The 18,384-nt window shown below is 41.4% G+C and overlaps 1 protein-coding gene across 7 annotated transcripts in view; it reads right to left on the reverse strand.

Moving 5' to 3' along the window:
- mpp7a (MAGUK p55 scaffold protein 7a) overlaps positions 1–18,384 on the reverse strand; it is an 80,004-nt gene that overhangs the window by 24,299 nt on the left and 37,321 nt on the right. For all 7 annotated transcript variants that reach the window (XM_008438510.2, XM_008438509.2, XM_008438508.2 and 4 more), the window contains exons 4-6: positions 13,572–13,649; positions 10,695–10,775; positions 6,269–6,400 (exon numbers count right to left, since the gene is read on the reverse strand). In XM_008438510.2, coding sequence (XP_008436732.1) covers positions 6,269–6,400; positions 10,695–10,775; positions 13,572–13,649 — 291 coding nt within the window. The remainder of the gene's footprint in view (positions 1–6,268; positions 6,401–10,694; positions 10,776–13,571; positions 13,650–18,384) is intronic.

Here is an 18,384-nt window from a genome sequence, read left to right on the forward strand (position 1 = left end):
ATGATGGCGGCTTTTAGGTTAAAGGGAGGAAGACGATGACTGAGACTAGAGCAGATCTCCAGATGAACTGGAACCAGAGGCTCTGATCCGACTGTCCTGAAAGTGTCAGCGATGGAAAACCGTGGAGTGCCAGCAGTTCATTCCCATCACTGCCATCCATGGAAAACCAAACTGGATAGATCCCAGCTCTGAACCATCTCATCAAAATGATCAAGTCATTATTAAACACAGAGAATCCACAGACATCCATCCTGCAGCTGGAGCTCAGACAGTAATAATGTTCAACATGTCGTCTGTGTTCATAGATGCAGTCGCTGCTCCGGCTCTGAACGTCTTCCAGTTGTGGTCCCATAATGAGAAGTCCATCTGATCTACTGGTTCCCAGTGGCTGAGGTGGCTGATGGCTGGGCCTTGAAGCTGCACAGATTGATTGGTGCTAGCTGATGCCAGGCAGGACGATGTGTTGCTGGATGCCAGTTGGATGCCACAGAACCTGCAGTCTCCTGTTTCCACTGACTGGGAGCCAGTGACTCTCAGCTATAATAGGAAAACCCAACATGTTTGTTCAACAAACAGAGCAGACAGAGTCAGACATTAATGCCGTCACATTCCTGGCTGCTAAGGATGTTGATCTGATCTGATGAAGGAAGAGATGCACTGAGCTCATTTTACACAAAATTTTTCTATTTTGTTGCAAAACAAACATTATACTTCAGCTTCAGCCTCTGGTTTGATCAGATCCACCATCTCAGAACAATGAAATACAAAATGAGCAGAATGGGTAAAGGTTAAACTGAACCAGAGGAAGATGGTGTGTCAGTGGGAGGAAGATGAAGATGAACTGAGCAGGAAGTAAATGAAGCAACAGGAGCCTCCACCGACCGAGTGGCTTTGAAACAGCAGAAGGAAGGCGGACACAGCGGGGCACACACAGCCAGAAGCTCCAAGTCTGCTTTCTCCATCCGAGTCCCAGAACTTCCAGTGGATCCAGATGAGAGAAACAGAGTCGGCCACAGCAGCTTGTTGCTCTCTAATGTTCTCACATCGTAGCCATGGTGACCCTCAGCAGCTGTGGGGACCCATCTGGAGGCGTCCAATTATTATAAATACTTCATGTTTAACTTTTCAAGTTATTTATATCTGGTTGATCCGAAGAGCAGGACAGACACACTTCTACACCTCACTATATGGCGATACAAGCAAATATAAAGTCTAAAAGTTAATCTACATTCATTTGGATCTTAACTTGAAAAAAATATTTGCTACTTGCATTTGAAAAGCTAATGCATATTACTGTCTTCAGTCTTAGGCCATAATGTTCTTTGAAGGCATGCACATGATCACAAAGTACTCATGTGGCTGTAGAAACTGTCGAATGATAATCAGTTTAGGGGTGGGCATTTATCTAAATGTTTGTCATTTATCGTAATAAATTTCTTAGGACATTGCTGTTGTGACAAATGACAGTTAAAAGGGACAGTATTAAGTAAAAAATTACTTTTTGAGCTTTACATCATGTTATGCTGTCATTCCCTCATCAAAAACAAAGCTGGAGTGTTGCTTTGATTCTTCTATGCATGTTTGAGACATTTTTACATTTCCATAGCAACCATTCAGCTATGCAAATGCCTGGGTGGACCTAGCTCAGCTTTGAGAACAAAACTCCTCCTCGGAGCTGCAGTACCAAGCTTTGACATTACAGAACACCCCTCGCTGCGACTCTCTCACTCAGCTCCTTCAGACTAGTTAGCAGCAATTAGCAAACACCTGTTGAAACTGCGAATCAGCTAAGCTCAATATATGACCTACTTCTCAGGGAAATGCTGGTGCAAAAGTCATTAAAGGGTTAATAGAGGAAAGCCATGTTGTGATGACTTTCTGTAGATGGAGTTTCAGAAAGAGCAGGAGTTTTTAAAGAGACAGAGGCCCAATTTTAAGGTGCCAAATTATAAAGTCAAATTTATTTTAAGTCATCTATGATGTATATAGAGCATTTTTATAAGAACTGGTGACATAGTTACTTGATTGTGCTACAAATAGAAACTAAATGCCTAAAATATATATTACACTGCCCCTTTAATAATGTCTGAAACCCTTAAAGGTGTCTGTATTGTCAAGACTATTAGTTTTATTGTTTTTCCCACCATTTGTTCAATGAAAATATCAAGGAATATCAATAAATTTGAAAACATGATTAAATGCTGTTATGATTTGCAGTTTAATATAAATCACACTTCTTCATGTGATTTGTATCCAAAAGCCAAGAGAAACATATTACTAATTGGAATGTTTGTGTAATTGCAGTGACACGCAGTCACAACCATACAGTTACCCAAAAGAAAAAACAACAACTTCTTATCACTTTTATCGTCATTACAATAGTACCACAAAATATTGTGATAGAAAGAAGTCCATATCACCCACACCTATAGCGGATAGCACTGTGATGAATTTTAGGACTGACTTGGATACGGAATATAATCAGGACTGTAAACTGCTGTCATGTAGCATTCAGTAGAAAGAACAGAAATGGCCCAGCCTCAACTTTACAAGATCACACATTGGAATTTTTTTTCTGACGTTTTCAGTCCACCGAGACAAAACCCATCAAATCCCTTCCTGGAACAGCAGGAGCTGGATGATGAAGGAGACTGTGGCTGCTCTACATCACATTATGGTTTTGGAAAACCATAATGTTTTTCTGAAACATCATCCTGCTCTGGAAAACCTAGAGCATGAAGTGTCCTCACCAATGTGGGCAGTGAGACAGAAACCCAGAACTCCTCCGTGCCTCGTTGTTGAGCCTAACAGCTCCAGAGAACAAGCAGCAGGCGGAGGCAGGAAAGCCACAACGGCTGAGGTGTGTTCCCCCTGTCCTCCCCTTCTCCTAGGGTGTGGTGAGAGGAACGCCGGCCTGGAGCCAAGATGGCGGTCAGAGTGAAAACCACAGAGTGAAAATAGAGGCAGCCGGGTCCAGGACATGTCCGCTGCAGATCAAAGACGGACGGGACCTCAGCACACAACAAAGGTCTGGGAGGACAGATGGACGTCTGACAGACCAATGAGGACATGTGTGTGTAGCTCAGTGTTTATTCTGCTGTAGGACACTGAGGTCAGTCAACACAATAATAGAGACAAAACTGGGACAGTTACAGAAAAAAAGGAGGTATGGCATGCAAGCAAACCCAGTCATTAGAGAAGTCTATTTCTCTAAGTGTCTAAACAGCCAATTAGCTGTTGGGAACGTTTGAAATGGCAACAACACCACAGACACGCACAGTAAGTCGAGGGGTGCAGAGAAAATTAAACAATGAGAGAAAACAGTGGGAAAATGGTTGTTATGTCTGGGACAATGAGACTCGCATGTTCTAATGATGAGGCACAGGAGGAGCAAAGGTCAAGCGTAGACTGACTAAAAATACTTGTCGCCAACAGAAGGGCAGCTGTGGTTAGTTTACTGTGTTACAACTCCGAAGTTGTGGGTTGAGCAACTACAGGCTACTAACTTAAAACATGTCTGCTACTGGCCTCATATGTGGTCTGAATCCCTCACTGAGCCAGCTGGATTTCTAGAAATTCGATGAAAATGCTAATTTCATCCAAACTTTTATAATGCCAGCTATTCTTACCATTTCTGAGGAAGAGTGCTCTCAAAAATCAGACTTAGCTGGATCTATTCATCCATTAGTGGTCATCTCCAGTAGCCATTGGGCAAGAGGCAGTGTACTCCAAGAGCTGGTTGCCAGTCGATGACAATTTAGAGTGTTTTTAGAGCCGATAGTCCGGTAGACTTGGTTAGGGTTATTGAGGACCGAAATTGCGATGTTTGTTACATTAGCTGGTGTGGTTCACTTTCACACTGCACTGCATCTAACAAACCAAACTCTTTGAAAAACCTATTCCCCTCTTCACCTGCAGTGTGCTGCACTGAGAACAGCTGAAAGAAATGACACAAAAAGACAACGAGCACAACTTCCTTCTTCATAAAATATAAACAAAAATTCAGTGTTGTGGTCAAGACCACCTAACCCGAGACCAAGACAAGACCAAGACCAGAGTGTATCGAGACCGAGACAAGACTAAGACTTTTAGGGTCCGAGACCAAGTCAAGACCAAGACCAGCGCCACGCTCTACATGATATGATAAAATGTGAAATATGATCAAAATTACTTCTCAAATTGGTCTGAAAGATCCATATTCCCATAAAAACACATAGATATTAAATCCTTCATAAATTTAACCAATATTAAATTTAACAAACTCTTTGTTCTCCTTTGCTTCCATCTCTGTGCTACGATCTGTGGCGGTCTCGTGCCATCCCTAAAAAGATAACGCCCTGGGTGTTTACCCATGTTGCTCATGTCAGAAACCACCACTGTCTGCACCATTAAACATAGCAATTGAGGCAATACCCTGACGCTCAACTATGAACACTGACCAAGGAGCAACAAGCAAGAAGTAGATGTATGCCAGTGGTTCCCAAACCTTTTGTCCTGCGCCCCCCCAGTGGTTTCCAAACACATTTTCTGCCCCCCCCTTTCTGCCATAATGTGCGACAAGTCAGTCAACACCTCCGCACAATAATTCAGAGCAGTGAGTGACAACTTTTTTTCATCACAATGCTTATGTGTCTCTATACAGCTAGCTTTGCTAACATCACGACAACGGAGCTTACCTTTCTTTGAGCTACTTTTCTAAGTGACGAAAAAAGTTAGACGTAGTCCCCACCGTCAGTGAAAGCGAAGCGCTGCCGAGTTAGCTGTGGCCATCAGATTTCTTATGATTTATGCAGCGCTATTCTATTACTGACTATTAGACAGACATCTTCTGCCGCTCAGAGAAAACCACTATGCATGTCTTGGAGCGCCATGTGCAAGTGAAAGGTTACATAAACACGTAATTGCCAAGTCACGTTATTGGTTGGATTTTAATCAGTACGTTTTGAATCCACTGAAAACAAAGATGTTGAATAAACAGAATAGTATGCTGCATGTTTAGTGATATTTTCACAGTTGCGGTCTCGACCGGTCTTGAAATAAAATGCCGAGTCCTCAGCGCCCGAGACCGAGGCAAGACCAAGACCAAATGCAGTCGAGTCCGAGACGAGACCGAGATCATCAAAAAATGGTCTCGAGACCGGTCTCGAGACCAAGACCGATCTCGAGTGCTACAACACTGCAAAAATTAAGTGGCGTCAGATTTTAGTTATTACAGAATTTCTTTGACAAAAGACCACAAGCCATTTCTCCCACTTGTGATACACGAGTGCATTTGTTTTGATTGTGTTTACCCAGAATACCCTTGGCTTTAGACCATTTCCTCCTGTTATAACGGTCTCTGGTTCATTTCCACTGCACCAAGGCTTGGGTTTTCAAGCTAAAAACAACATCCCAGTGTCCTCTTGTGTGACACTTTATGAAAGGTACTCTATATTAATAAATTTCCCATCTAAGCTCTTTTGATACACTACCATACACACCATTTGAACCGTTCTATTAAGTAGAATAAGTTCATTCATTTAAGATGATCTTAACAAGATGAGAATCAAGGAAATAGGTCCAGATATTTTCTCCTGGGATAATACACATACAGTTAAGCCCAAGTCCAAATCAGTTCCTCGCTCACTGGCATCATCTTGACCTATAAAAGCAAAGATCTCCAGACACCATATGGCCCCTGTGCTCACTATGCTAGAGGCTAAGCTACATGCTAGGTCTGATTCAATGGCAGTTCAGGAAATCTAATTAACTGCAACCTGGACATCACCACAAACCTTTGCAGCATTTTTCACTTTAGATGTTATTGCTCCAATAGACAGTAGTTGCTTCCAATAGAGCCTATTCTCCAGAGTGAACTTCAGTCAGCTTTAGAAACAAGTTATGATTCAAAAGAGAAGTATATGTTCCCATAGTGAGATCACAAATGAATGCTTGAAAGAACTGAAGGTTCTCTTATAGTCTGGTTTATAAGCAAGGGGCATTACTGGCCTGAGCATCAGGTTAAAACTGTAAGCCAATCGCCTCCTGCATCTCAGAGAAATATGGGGTATACGTCATACTCTGTAGTGAAATACCTCACTCATGCCATCACAAGACTAAGGTTATTTATGCAACAACATCTCAATAGATTCAGGATGGCAACAGGGAACAAAAAGATGCAAGGGACTCCATGAGCTATTTGATTAATGACTGGAGAGACCAAACTTTTCCTCTGACGTTTAAACTTCTGTAAACAGTACAGCTGAGCACACAATAAAAAGTCACTTACAAGAGGTTCCTTGTTTTTGACCAGTCTTATAATCTTCACAGAATTCTCCTCATCATCGAGGTCTTCAGGCAGCGGCGGCAGTTCGGGGTCGTACCGCTTCTGAGCAACTGTATCATGGACGGACAGAAGGCTCTGGAAGAGAGAAATATGGGAGAAAAAAAGACGCCAGTTCAAGTTAACAGTCAAACTGGAAATCTATTGATTTGCTTAAATAGCTAGTTTGGTCCTACTTTATTTAGTTAATTGAACTTGGGTCCACTTAGCAAAATAAAGTGGAACAATGTAGAACTTTAATCCACATTTTAATGACTGCATGTCTCAATCAAGGTACATAGAAAGGATTTTTGGGGGCAATTTCCACCTCATATCCCTGACAAAACGAGTGCGACGTAGAACTTAAACTTAAAGATGTGTTGAAATTCTCGTAAAAACAAGTTCAATTTTATTGATGAAATTCATTGTGTCTATATATGATACAGTCTTAAAGATTACTTTGCTATTACACAGTTATTTTTTATGTGTCTTCAGGCATACACGACATGTTTGATGGCATACTTCCATCTTTGTCAGAGGTATCACAATTGAAACCTGTCAGGTATGTCTGAAGAAACAGAAAATAACTGTCTAGTAAAAGAATCTAAGTTCTATTGCATTTCTTTTTTTTTATCTTTTATCCCTGTGAAGCTCTTTATCTGTTGGTGCTCCAGGTTAAATATCTACACCTTCATTCCTGTCTCTTCTTTGTCTTTCATGAATTTCTCATACAATGTGCTCCTGAATTTTATTGGTCTTTCTTCTCTCTCTGAGGATGATTTCATCAACATTTTCTTTGATCACCAGAAAACGTTTGTTTCTGCAGATGAGCACAAATGGTAAGCTGATGGGAATGGGATCAATCTGCAGTAAAACCAGCAGCAGCTCTAGAACAGCAGCTGAATGTACAGAGAGCAGCAGGAGGTTCTCAGTTCAAACCAGAGGGGAAGAATATCTCTGTCTGCACATCAGAAGAAAACAGATTCTAACTCTGAGCTCTCCTCTTCTTCATTTCATTTTCCTCTTTTTCAGGGAAACCAGCTGCAGGTTGGATCCCAATCAGGCTCCAGTTTCATAACATCCTCTGGTGAAACAGACAGTAAAACTGGAGGTTCTGTTTCAGTTTCAAGTTGGATCTATGTTTTGTTTTGGCTCTTTATGATGACAGACTGTCAGTCATGTTAGCTGATCTCAGGTCAGCCATGCTGGTAATCAGAATCAACCCTTAGAGTTCTGGAAACATCTTTTGCTTTGTTTTATGTATCCTTTCTGTTCCACTTCCACTGCTGGCTGAAAGTCAGACCTCTGATTTACAAGAAAATCAAACCTAAACACAACTTGACCTCAACTGTTTAAAAACTTTATCGACAAACTTTGTTTGAGATTTAAATTTTGTTTTTCCAACAAAGTTCAGTTTTATTTCCTTCCATCTTATCTCAGCCTTTCCCCACTGGAACCTCTGAACTCTGTCAAACAGACCAAACCGGAGAACCTGCGGTTTTACGTTCATCCACGGATCCTCCTTAAACCTGGATCTGCCGTCCGCCTCCCCTCCCAACAACTTGGAATAGAGCCACAACTGATTCCCTGTAGAAACCTTCTTGGAAGTTGCAGCAGCAGCTGACTGGGGAGCACATGGAGCGTGTCCTGGCTGCTGATCACCGACATGGAGCAGAACACAGGTCCAAATGTTTTACACACTCAGGTCTCTAGAGGGAAGCATTCCTGCTGGGCTGATACGAGTTAGTCGGTGTTGTTATACTTCAGAGTTGGTGAATTAGCTGACCAATGAGATCTAGAGTTGGATTCCTGGAGAAGAAAGATGAAGAGAAGGAAAACTCATCCTTGTTCTCCAGGTACCCGGTTCAATCTCTGTTAATCTGTATTGTGTTCATTAGAAATAAATAATTAAGGTAGAAATACAGATCAGAGAACTCTACTAAATAAACTTGCTGGACATTCCTGGCAGCAGCCTCTTATTAAACCCTCTTGGCCCAGTCAGCGGCCCACTCTGCTTTCAAATGGAGGCACCGGATTGGTCCAAGGAGAGCATTCTTTCCCCAAAACCATTAGACTCTGATGAAGGGATCGTTATTCTCAAGCTTCTTCGGCTTTGTCCCTTTAGGGGTCGCCACAGCGAGTCATCCGTCTCCAAGTAATCCTACCTTCCGCATGTTCTTCTTTCACACCAACTACCTTCATGTCCTCTTTTACTCCATCCATAAATCTCCTCTTTGGTCTTCCTCTAGGTCTCTTGCCTGCCAGGTCCATCCTCAGCATCCTTCTACCGATGCATTCGTGTCTCTCTTCTGTACATGTCCAAACCATCTCAGTCTGACTTCTCTGACTTTATCTCCAATACATCTGACATCAGCTGTTCCTCTGGTGTTTTAATTTTTGATTTTATCCATCCTTGTCACTTCCAAAGAGAACCTCAACATCTTCATCTCTGGTACCTCCAGCTCTGCCTCTTAGTCATTGCCACCATCTCATTTTCTTCATTCATCAACTTTTTAAAGTACTCCTCCCATCTCCTTATCACACTTTTTGCATCTGTCAGTAGAGTTTCATCTTGGTCCTTAATCACTCTGACCAGTTGGACATCCTTCCCGTCTCGATCTCTCTGCCTCGCCAACCTGTATATGTCCATCTTTCCCTCCTTACTCTCCAGCCTTTTATACAAGTCAGTGTATGTACTTTGTTTGACCTTAGATACCTCTACCTTCTCTTTATGCTGTATCTCCCTGAACTCTTGGTGACTCTTTTCAGTCCTCACATTGTCCCACTTCTTCTTAGCTGCTCCCTTTCTCAGGACCCATATTTGCACTTCCTCATTCCACCACCAAGTCTCCTTGTCAACTTTTCTTCCAAAAGACATACCAAGTATGTCAATATTCTCAAGCTGATCAGTTGTTTGTCTTATTATTGTTGTTAGAGTTGGGTTGTAATTTTTTATGTATAAACAATGAATAGTTTACATAGCTATTAAGTTTTACCAATAATACATGTAAAACATTAAAACAATGGTGATTTCCTCATGGTTTTAGATGAACTGTTTCCATCTGAATGGGAAATAAAATCATAGCACTGAGAAATAAATTAAACTAATCTTTTTAAATCCATCATAGTGATTGTTCCACTGGGAAGAAGTAAACAACTAATTAATTATGCAAATGCATAAATACACAGTAGCAAAATATAATGCTGAAATATCCACCTCTACCGAGAATAAGAGCTACTGTGGTCCTGATGATGTTTTCCTCTAACATTTTTACGTCCCGTTACCATGAAAAATAAAGGAACTTTACTCTTGTGGATTGATGAGATTTCCATTTGCAGAGGTAATAAAGCCTGGCTGAAAATGTTGTGAAACATATTTAATTGAAGGATAAAAATTTTAGATTCATTTTTATTTTCATTAGACAACAGTCTGGGGGAGATATTGATATGAAGCACATAGATCTACAGAAAACTAAATTGCAGAACGTCGATGAGCTTTGCGGGAACAGGAGAATATTCTTCAAAAAAAGTGATGAAAACATGGATGGAAGCCATGGAAACACAATCTTTTAAACAGTTATTTTCACTGTGCGGGAGTGTTAAGCCAACCCTCGGCCTCATCCACCTTTTTTCACCTCATCAGTTACAGCAGATGGCTTTTACCAGCTTTATGCTGTGATGGATTGACCTTAGCCATTGTCATTTGTCATCTGTCAGCTCTTTTCTCTTTGGGGTTGTCACAGACAGAGCAGATCATCACCATCTCTCCGTGTAGCACGGTAGGAGAGGTCGGGATACATTCTGAGAAACTGTCAGCTTTCCTTTTGGAATTAATCAAAGCAACTGAATTCCTGTCATCAGTGCAGACTTGAAAAATCTCCTTCTGAGCCTGAATCTTTGGAGATAACTGATCTGTTCACACCCCTACAGTCTGACACACACTGACTATCGATGTGCGTCTGTGTGTCTGATCTGCTGGGACAGAACTTCAGAGTGAAGTGTTGTTTCTGGCAAAAGCCAAATAATCCTGAGGACAACGTGGTGAGAAGCCTGATCCTTCAGGGTGAAGCCAGCTCTGTCTGGCTGAGACACCTGGAGGATTTGATGGACGGCCTCCAGTTCAGGATTAAAAAGTAAAAAGTGTGGACATTTATTTTGGAGCCGTCTGTGTCTGGTTAATGAGGTCAGCGGCTGCAGCCAAGAATAAAAACAAGAGAAAAGGCCTGAAGCCGTTTGCGGTTCACGTTAGTATTGATGACTCAAAAACAGAAAAGACACAAATACAAAACTACTAATTCTTTAGCCAATTTTTATAATAATTTAATCATTCAGAAAAGGATTTATTATTTCAGTTTATTCAGTTCTAACAGAAAAGGGCAGGCATGGTTCTTACCTTCACATGGGGGTTTTCCAGTAGCTTGGTGAGTTCTTTAATGTCTCCATTTTCAGACTTTATTTCAAGTTGCTCAGAAAGCTAAAAGAGAATAGACACAGAACGGTGACTCAAATAAGCTTTAAGACAATAACCATACATGATATAGTATAGTAAACAGCAACGTAACAGATTTATTTCCTTGACTTGCTGTGGCTTGAGTTCAGGTTCAAACATCTTACAAGCAGGTGAAATTTGAAGTAAATTGATTTTAATCAGCAGATTTACAACTGGTTATGAAAAAAGGTTTCATGGGAAACTTGGCATTCTTTGAACGCTTTATGAACAACATCTCTGTGTGCTGTCATCACAGTGGGGCTCACAGATCTAATCACCTCTCGGGCTCTGTCCATGGTCCTGAACTCAGAAAAAAAACAACAATACAACACAGTGAGAAGCTGGAATTCCTCATGACGAAGAACTTAATGTGGTTACAAAAACCACCCAAATCAGGTCAACTTCTTTTCTACCTTAATGATTTTTTACACTGTTTAGGCACTAATTCTAGAACAATTCTGAATAATAAAAAAAAATACAAATTTTACATTGAGTTCCAAGACAAAGCCATGATATATTTTAGTGGGATGCTTTTGTAGTGAGGAAGCAGGAGCTCAAGATGAAATCTGCAGGACGATCTCCCAGCACGAAGATTCTGGAACTACAGGAAGATTTCAGAGCAGCAAGAACATCCAGGAGGTGTGGAGATTAGCTGATGAAAGTCAAGCCCAAAGGAAAGCTGGTACAGATGAAGTCCTGGCACATGTCTAGTGATGGCGGTCAATTCAGACAGTGGAAGAGATTTAAAATGAAACCTCCAATTGCCATACTAAAGTTTATGTGTTTGCTTCAAGACAGAAAAAGAAAAAATGCAGAGAACCCATATTGTTAGTGAAAAATTTATACAATTAGTTGTAGTTAATGAGTTGATTTTAAATCCTTCCAGAGGAAATAAAAGAACCGTAGAAGTTTCTCTCTGGCATTAGGATGATAAGTTTAGCACCTAAAGCACCAAGAGACACATGGATCATCTCTCTGTCTGAGTCGTCATCAAGCAGGAGGACAGAAGATTCAAGCATCAGACGTAAAGCTCAGCAAGATGAAGGAGAAAGTATTTCTGAGTAACGGCTGCAGGAGCAAGGCAGCAGAGGTTGGAGAGTTGGGGGAGAAAGCACGAGGGGAAACATCTTCATTATTTCCACTAGTTTCCGTTCCCTGAAGGGAAAACACTGGATTAATAAATAGCAGCAGAGGTCAGAATCAGTCCTGCTTCAACAAACTGATGCTAGAAAAGGGGGGAGGAGGGAAACTGAAGAATGAGGAAATCTAGTACATGTGGGTTTGGAAAAACCTGGGGGACAATAAAAGAGCAGACTGGATGATCAACAGAAAACAGGTGCTGTTTTCAACCAAGGCAAAAACAAAAGTTAGTTTAATTAAATTTTCACAAAGTCAATAAGTAATTAGCCTCATCTCTAACTTCTGTTGACTGTGGGCTACACATCAGGTCACTGAGGACACCCAGTGGATTTTGCTGCAACAACAGGAAAGGTGATAAAAGCTTTGTGAAGCTGACCAGAGGTTTCTGCAAGGGAGCAAGGATACGAGCCAGGGTTCAGATCAGGAAGCAGAGCTGCAGCTTCTGTAACGCTACCCACGCATTACCCCAGCGGGTCAACGTCTTGTCCAAATTAAACAGATTAAAAAGCCAACCTAAAAGAAATAGACCAGAATCCGCTGAAAATAAATAACATTTCAACTGGACAAAAAGCAGAGCAGCTAAATGTGGCTCACTGAACATCAGGTTTTTCTTCAAAGACTTGTGAGGATCAGATTTGATTTCGTCGCAAAGAAACCTGCAGCCTGCAGCTGAAAGATTATGTTGGCGTCAACGAGTCTCGTAACTAGGTCTGTCATGGTAACAAGTTCTGCTGGACGATGAAATGTCCTGAAAATTATCGCGATTAAATCTAGAATCAACTTGGAACGCAAGTTCTTGACTTTGATTAAGTCTGAATGATGAAATTTCATTTTCTCTTGTTTTTTGTTTTTCTAACATTCCTTGCTTGTGAAGTGGTGCCATATAGATAAACTGAATTCAACTGAGTGAACCAGCAGAACATCCAGTGATGAAAGGACCAGAGTTCAGCCTACACTAGATGTTAGTACCTTTGACAGGATCTCTTCACTCATACTGTATTATATCTGGATCAGCAGAGAGAAATGAACCCTGAGCAACCAGGCCGGGTTGAAGTGTCGCTTTGTGTTAGCCAGTAAATTCAGCCCTGTTGGCTGAAACCAGAGCCTGAGATGAATCAAACCGTGGATCTCTCTGCGTTCTCTTTCGCCCTCGGCCACAGCTTCAGCAGAGCTCAGTCGAAGTGGCGTGACGGCTGAAAACGATCCGTTTTTTTAAAAAAACACACCGTGTTTGAGCCGACAGGAGACTCGGGTCTGTGGCGGGCTCAGAGATGCTCTCTGGGCTCCAGCCTGATATCCAGTAACCCCAGAGAGACGCTTTGCAGGGCATTTACAAGGAAGCACAAAGGTAACCGTCTGTAGTTCAGCTGAAAAAAGAAATGTAATTGGGAAGGAGGGAGACTTGGTAAAAGAGAAAATGGGGCTTATGATTCGCACTCTGAGTTTTTTTTTTTTTTTTTTTTTTTTTCCCCTTTTCAAAATTTTGGTTTTCTGGTTTTGGCACGGAAACCAAATAACTTTTCTAAAAGTTGATCAGAGGCCAACAAACATTGTTACAGAACCATTGTACATTTGTGTTTCCTTCCATCCGGCAGCCATCACTACGTAAAACGGGTGGAAAGAGGAGCTGAAGAAGCTTACGTCTTGGGCCAGGACTGCGGCGCTGTCCAGGACTGGAGCCGGCTTGCTCTCCTCATAATGCTGCAGCCGTTCATGGATCTACAAAAACAAAACACTTATGTCAAACTTTGGGATGAAATGCCTGAGAGCGGAGATTCTTCAAATATTTTCTCCTCAATTAAGAAACACGATCATCTCTAATAGACTGAAAATACATGTTTATGGTTATTTCACACCTTTAGGTCTGATGCTAATGTAGCTAGAATTTGTGTTTTTTATTTTTTATTCCTGACTAATAAAGCTCTGATTTGTTTTGAAACTTTGACTATTAATTATGACTATGTTACAGTTTTTGGGGGTGTTGTGTAGACATGTCTTCCACCTGCTTCATTTTAGCCAACAGTCAAATCTCCCAAACATGAATTTTAAGCTGAGACCTGGTTGAAGATGCAAATCTTTCAGTGTCGAGCAATTCCACTTAATTTCGATTTTTAGGATCACAATTTTCCATTCAGAAAGCCATTTTTTTCTATTTAAACGGTCTAGAGATTTTGTTTAAACGATATGACTGACAAGAGAAAAAAACAGTGTAAACAAATAGAATATTTGCTTAAAAGGTTCAACGCTGCATCAGATTTTACCAGTTTATATTTAAGTAAAAATAGGGTTTGTTCATACAATTCTGTAACTTACATTATCAATGTTAGGTTAGCTTAGCTGCCTGACATTTTCTTAAATAAAAACAAAAAAAATAGCAAAGAATTATTAAAAAATATATACGGTGTGTGAGACGACCAAGTGGTTGGATCTGCAGTGAACTCGCAAACAGAAGCAGCAAAGATGAAACTTTTAAGTTTTAAAACTGATTTTTGAGCAACTTTATGCAGAAATCCGCAGACTGTGATGTTACCATTCTGACGTGAGGTGGAAAAAATTCTGTCTTGCATCTGGAACCAATGTGGAAGAAAGAATTTCAAACTCTTTCCTCCCACTTTGTCCTTAAATCAAGTAAGGTGGTAAAGTCAGATTAGGTGAAGATGTTTTCATATAATTAGAAATAGGTTGTTTGTCAATTATTTGTCCTTGCAGTTTTTTCCTTATATTAATTGAGCTATTTTATTTTAGAAGCTATTTTATTTTATTTTAGTAGCTCGTTGTGATTCTCTCACTTTCTGATTTGAGCACTAGGAATTAAATTAAACTCCTGGTGTTTTTAAAAGTCTAGACAAACAAAATGCTTTTCCAATAGTGGATTTTTATAACCCGTGCATCCACTTTACAAATCAACCGATTTTCCAGCAGCACATTATAAGCTCATAGGCCACAGAGGCATTCTAATCATTTCCACAGTAAACAGGCTCATTTTTTCCATATCACCTTCAGGACTGCAGCTGTTTAATGTTGAGAGACAAAAGCTGTTTCTCTGAGGAGTTACTGAAATGGAAAGTTGGAGGCGAACACATTCAACTGTGTGCAAACATTGATTATAGTCCTGACAGAAACACTTTTATCAGTCCAATGTTGAATTTTGGAGCAGCACATCACACATCATCCTCCATACAGAGTGGTTCTGAGCTGTATGGCTCTGGCATTCTGATTTAGAAGCAGCACTGAAGCTATTATAATGACAACCTGCAGGTCGCTGTGGGCCCTCATCACAGAACACACTGGGACCAGTTTCCACCCCCAGCAGCAACTCCCCAAATCCCCAGTCTGCCCAAAATGTGGACAGAGTAGGTCTGGTTTCAGACATGAAGCCTCCAGCTGAAAATACAGAAAGCTCTATGGTGACATAGAAACGCCTCCAAGCTCCATGTCTGCAGCAGAAGATTAACAAAACACACACATGCAGATAAATCTCTAAAAAATATTGTGATAAAAGTGCAAGATTCACTGTCACTTATTTACACAGTAAAACTTAAGAGTGTTTTCACACCTGACTCTTTACAATTGAGGACCAAAATTGCAACATTTATTCCATTTTCAGCTGCTGTGGTAAAGCCTGTTCACCTCCTTGCCTGTGGTGGCACTGAACCAAGAACCACTGAAGGAAATTACACAAAAACCTCTGAAGAAAACACTGAGCGCAAATCCCGTCTTCACAGAATATAAACACAAATGGAGTGGCGTCAGATTTTAGCGGTTGTAGGATTTCCACGAGACATTTCTAGCTAGTTCTAGACTCTCCTGCTTGTTTTGGTTGTATTTACCCAAAATGCCCTGTGCTGTACTCTGCTTCCTGCTTTTGGAGCAGAGAAGAGTTCACTTCAAATGAACTGAGGCTGAGGTTTTTAGGCGGACCAGAGTTCACTTTTTGGTCCACATCAAAGTTTGATTGAGCATTCACATTTCCCCAAACGAACTGGACGTTCTAGACAAACGGACAAGGGTTCGATTAAAGCGGACTAAACAGGGCTGGTGTGAATGCACTGTTACATTTCTATTGTTTTGCAGCAGACAGAGGTGGACCGGTGATGCCGCTGTGACGTGAAGAATTTACAGTAAAGCACAGATGAGGGCAGGAAGAGGTTCTATTAAATGCTGCTGCTGAAGGACGACTACTGCAGTTTTCATTTCACTGAGCTAGTAAGATCTGCAGAGCTCCTCTGTAGCTGCCGATTACCCCTCTGGTTCTCCACCCTGCACCAAGACTCTTCTATCTCTTCTTCTGCTGCAGGAGCGACTCCGCTTCCTTCATCAGTCCTCATCATTGTCTATGGAGGAAACCTGGTGAAAGGAGTGAGTGAGGCTGCCAGTGTGTTCAGTGCTCCAACATACCACAGTCCCAGGAACATCTGTTGAGCTACTTGCTGCTCCTCCACCTCCACTTACTGAGGAATTTCTCCTCTGTGAGCAAACACTTTATTTACTGTTCAGGAGGCTTTCCAAGCTTCTGTCCATGACGCATTCATGGCGTTTAAACTTTGAGCAGAACACTTTCTGTCCACACAGTGAGGCAGTGCTGCTGCTGATTAAAAATCTGTTCTGTGGAATAAAAACTAAACAAACAGAATAGTTCCAAAAACGACCTGTGGTCTGAAAAAAAAAAAAAAACCTGGAACATGGATTAGACGACGTTCCAACAAGGAACAGAAGCTGAACATCCATCTTTATTTTGTCAAAATACCTCAGAGTGCTGCTGAGGGCTGCTTCAGGTCAAAGGTCAAACACCTCAGAGGACTTTTAAACTACCTATGGACTCTCCTGTGACCAAAGCAGGATATGCACTTTGCAGGTGTTTTAGGTGGAAAATAGGCTGTATGCAGGTTCCTGCTTGTACACGTTAAAAACTTAAGGGGGTTTTAGCAAAATCAAAATACATTTTATTCATTGTTCTGTGATTCTACATGACAGCAGAAAACAGGGTCAAATCGTTTATTAAGTTCATAATGGGAAAACGGTCTGGCTGTGTTTGGCTTCCAGAGTTTCCAGAGATGAATATCATAGGGTGAGTCAAATCTGGGAGGCGAGTGGTTTGCCTGGTACCCAACAGCTACAGACTGGAAATGAGCTCATTCACTGAAAACCGTCTCAACTTTCCACTTGGGTCCATGAATCCCCAGCAGCAAGGTGAGCCATCATTAAAGGTCTGCAGCACTTTGTGCAGAACAAACTGGAGAGGCCACATCAATGATGCAGAGGAAGAACGAAGCAGGAGCCAAGCCTATTAGCAGCTAACAGGAGAGGGATYTATGGCAAGCTGACTGACCACAAAATGAGGGATCTCAGAGGCCGCYTRAAGGYTGCTGACAGAAACTTGGTCAGAGGAGAGAGTTCCACCTGAGGCAGGTGGAAACTGARCACTGCTTTAGATTTCCTGTGGATTTTTCTGGAGTGAGAACTTGGCAGTAGAACAATGAGTGAGGCGAAATTTATAAAAAGTTTGCTTCACTGACCTGTTTTCATCAAGAGGGGTTATATTTATCTAGCTATACTAGCTAGCTCTCCACAGCAGAGCTCCCATTTCCTGCCAGTTCTGTTCCTGAACTGATGAAAAGTCTAGCAAACAAGGAGAAATGATGATCCTCTAGTCCTGCTGAGAGACACTGGGAGGATGGCATAATTTCATCTGGATGAAATCATCTGATCCCAAAGCTCTGGTAGAGTCTCCACCAGCATGACGGGGATCAGAGATCAGAGACACGTCCTCATCAGGGACTGAATGCTGTCCTCTCTCCATCTCCATCACCTCCTCTGGTTCTTGGCCTCCAGACAGAAGCAGCAGAACCTGAGGAGCCTTTCTGAACCAGGTGAGGCCTGAGTGTTTCCATGATGGGAAATCTGTCAGATTAACAGGATGTGTGTTTTCTCTGCAGCGTACAGTTTTGCAAACTATCCCAGTTGTTGCCTTGACTAATAACAGCTGGAACTTGTGGAGAATGTTTTTTTAACAGTGCACTGCTGACATTAGCCAGGGTCTCCTGAACTTTGGTTCTGACTGAGTTTCTGCTGTAAGCTGAGATAGTTGGACTGTTTGGTGTCTGGAGGTCTGAACATTGGGTCGGTTCGCTGACGGCTGCTTTACGTCTCAGTACCAAGTAGAAAACATAGGAAACAGAATACTGTCTGGATCAGAACCGTTTCCATCTTAACTTCGATGGTAACAATAAGAGACAATAAAATACTGTGCAACTATCAGTCAGGCACTGATCAGAATGTAACATACAGTATTTTGGAAAGAACTACGCAAGTAAGATAATGAGTCATAGCTATAAATATTAAGTCTTCCCGAAAATCTGACATAATTGCTTGTAAACAATGATGAAACCTCTCTGCTGATGTTCTATTAGGATGAACCTGGGTGTCAGTCTTAAAAAATGCAAATAGAAGTACA

This window comes from Poecilia reticulata, linkage group LG20, assembly GCF_000633615.1.
Source record: "Poecilia reticulata strain Guanapo linkage group LG20, Guppy_female_1.0+MT, whole genome shotgun sequence".
NCBI classification, from domain to species: domain Eukaryota; kingdom Metazoa; phylum Chordata; class Actinopteri; order Cyprinodontiformes; family Poeciliidae; genus Poecilia; species Poecilia reticulata.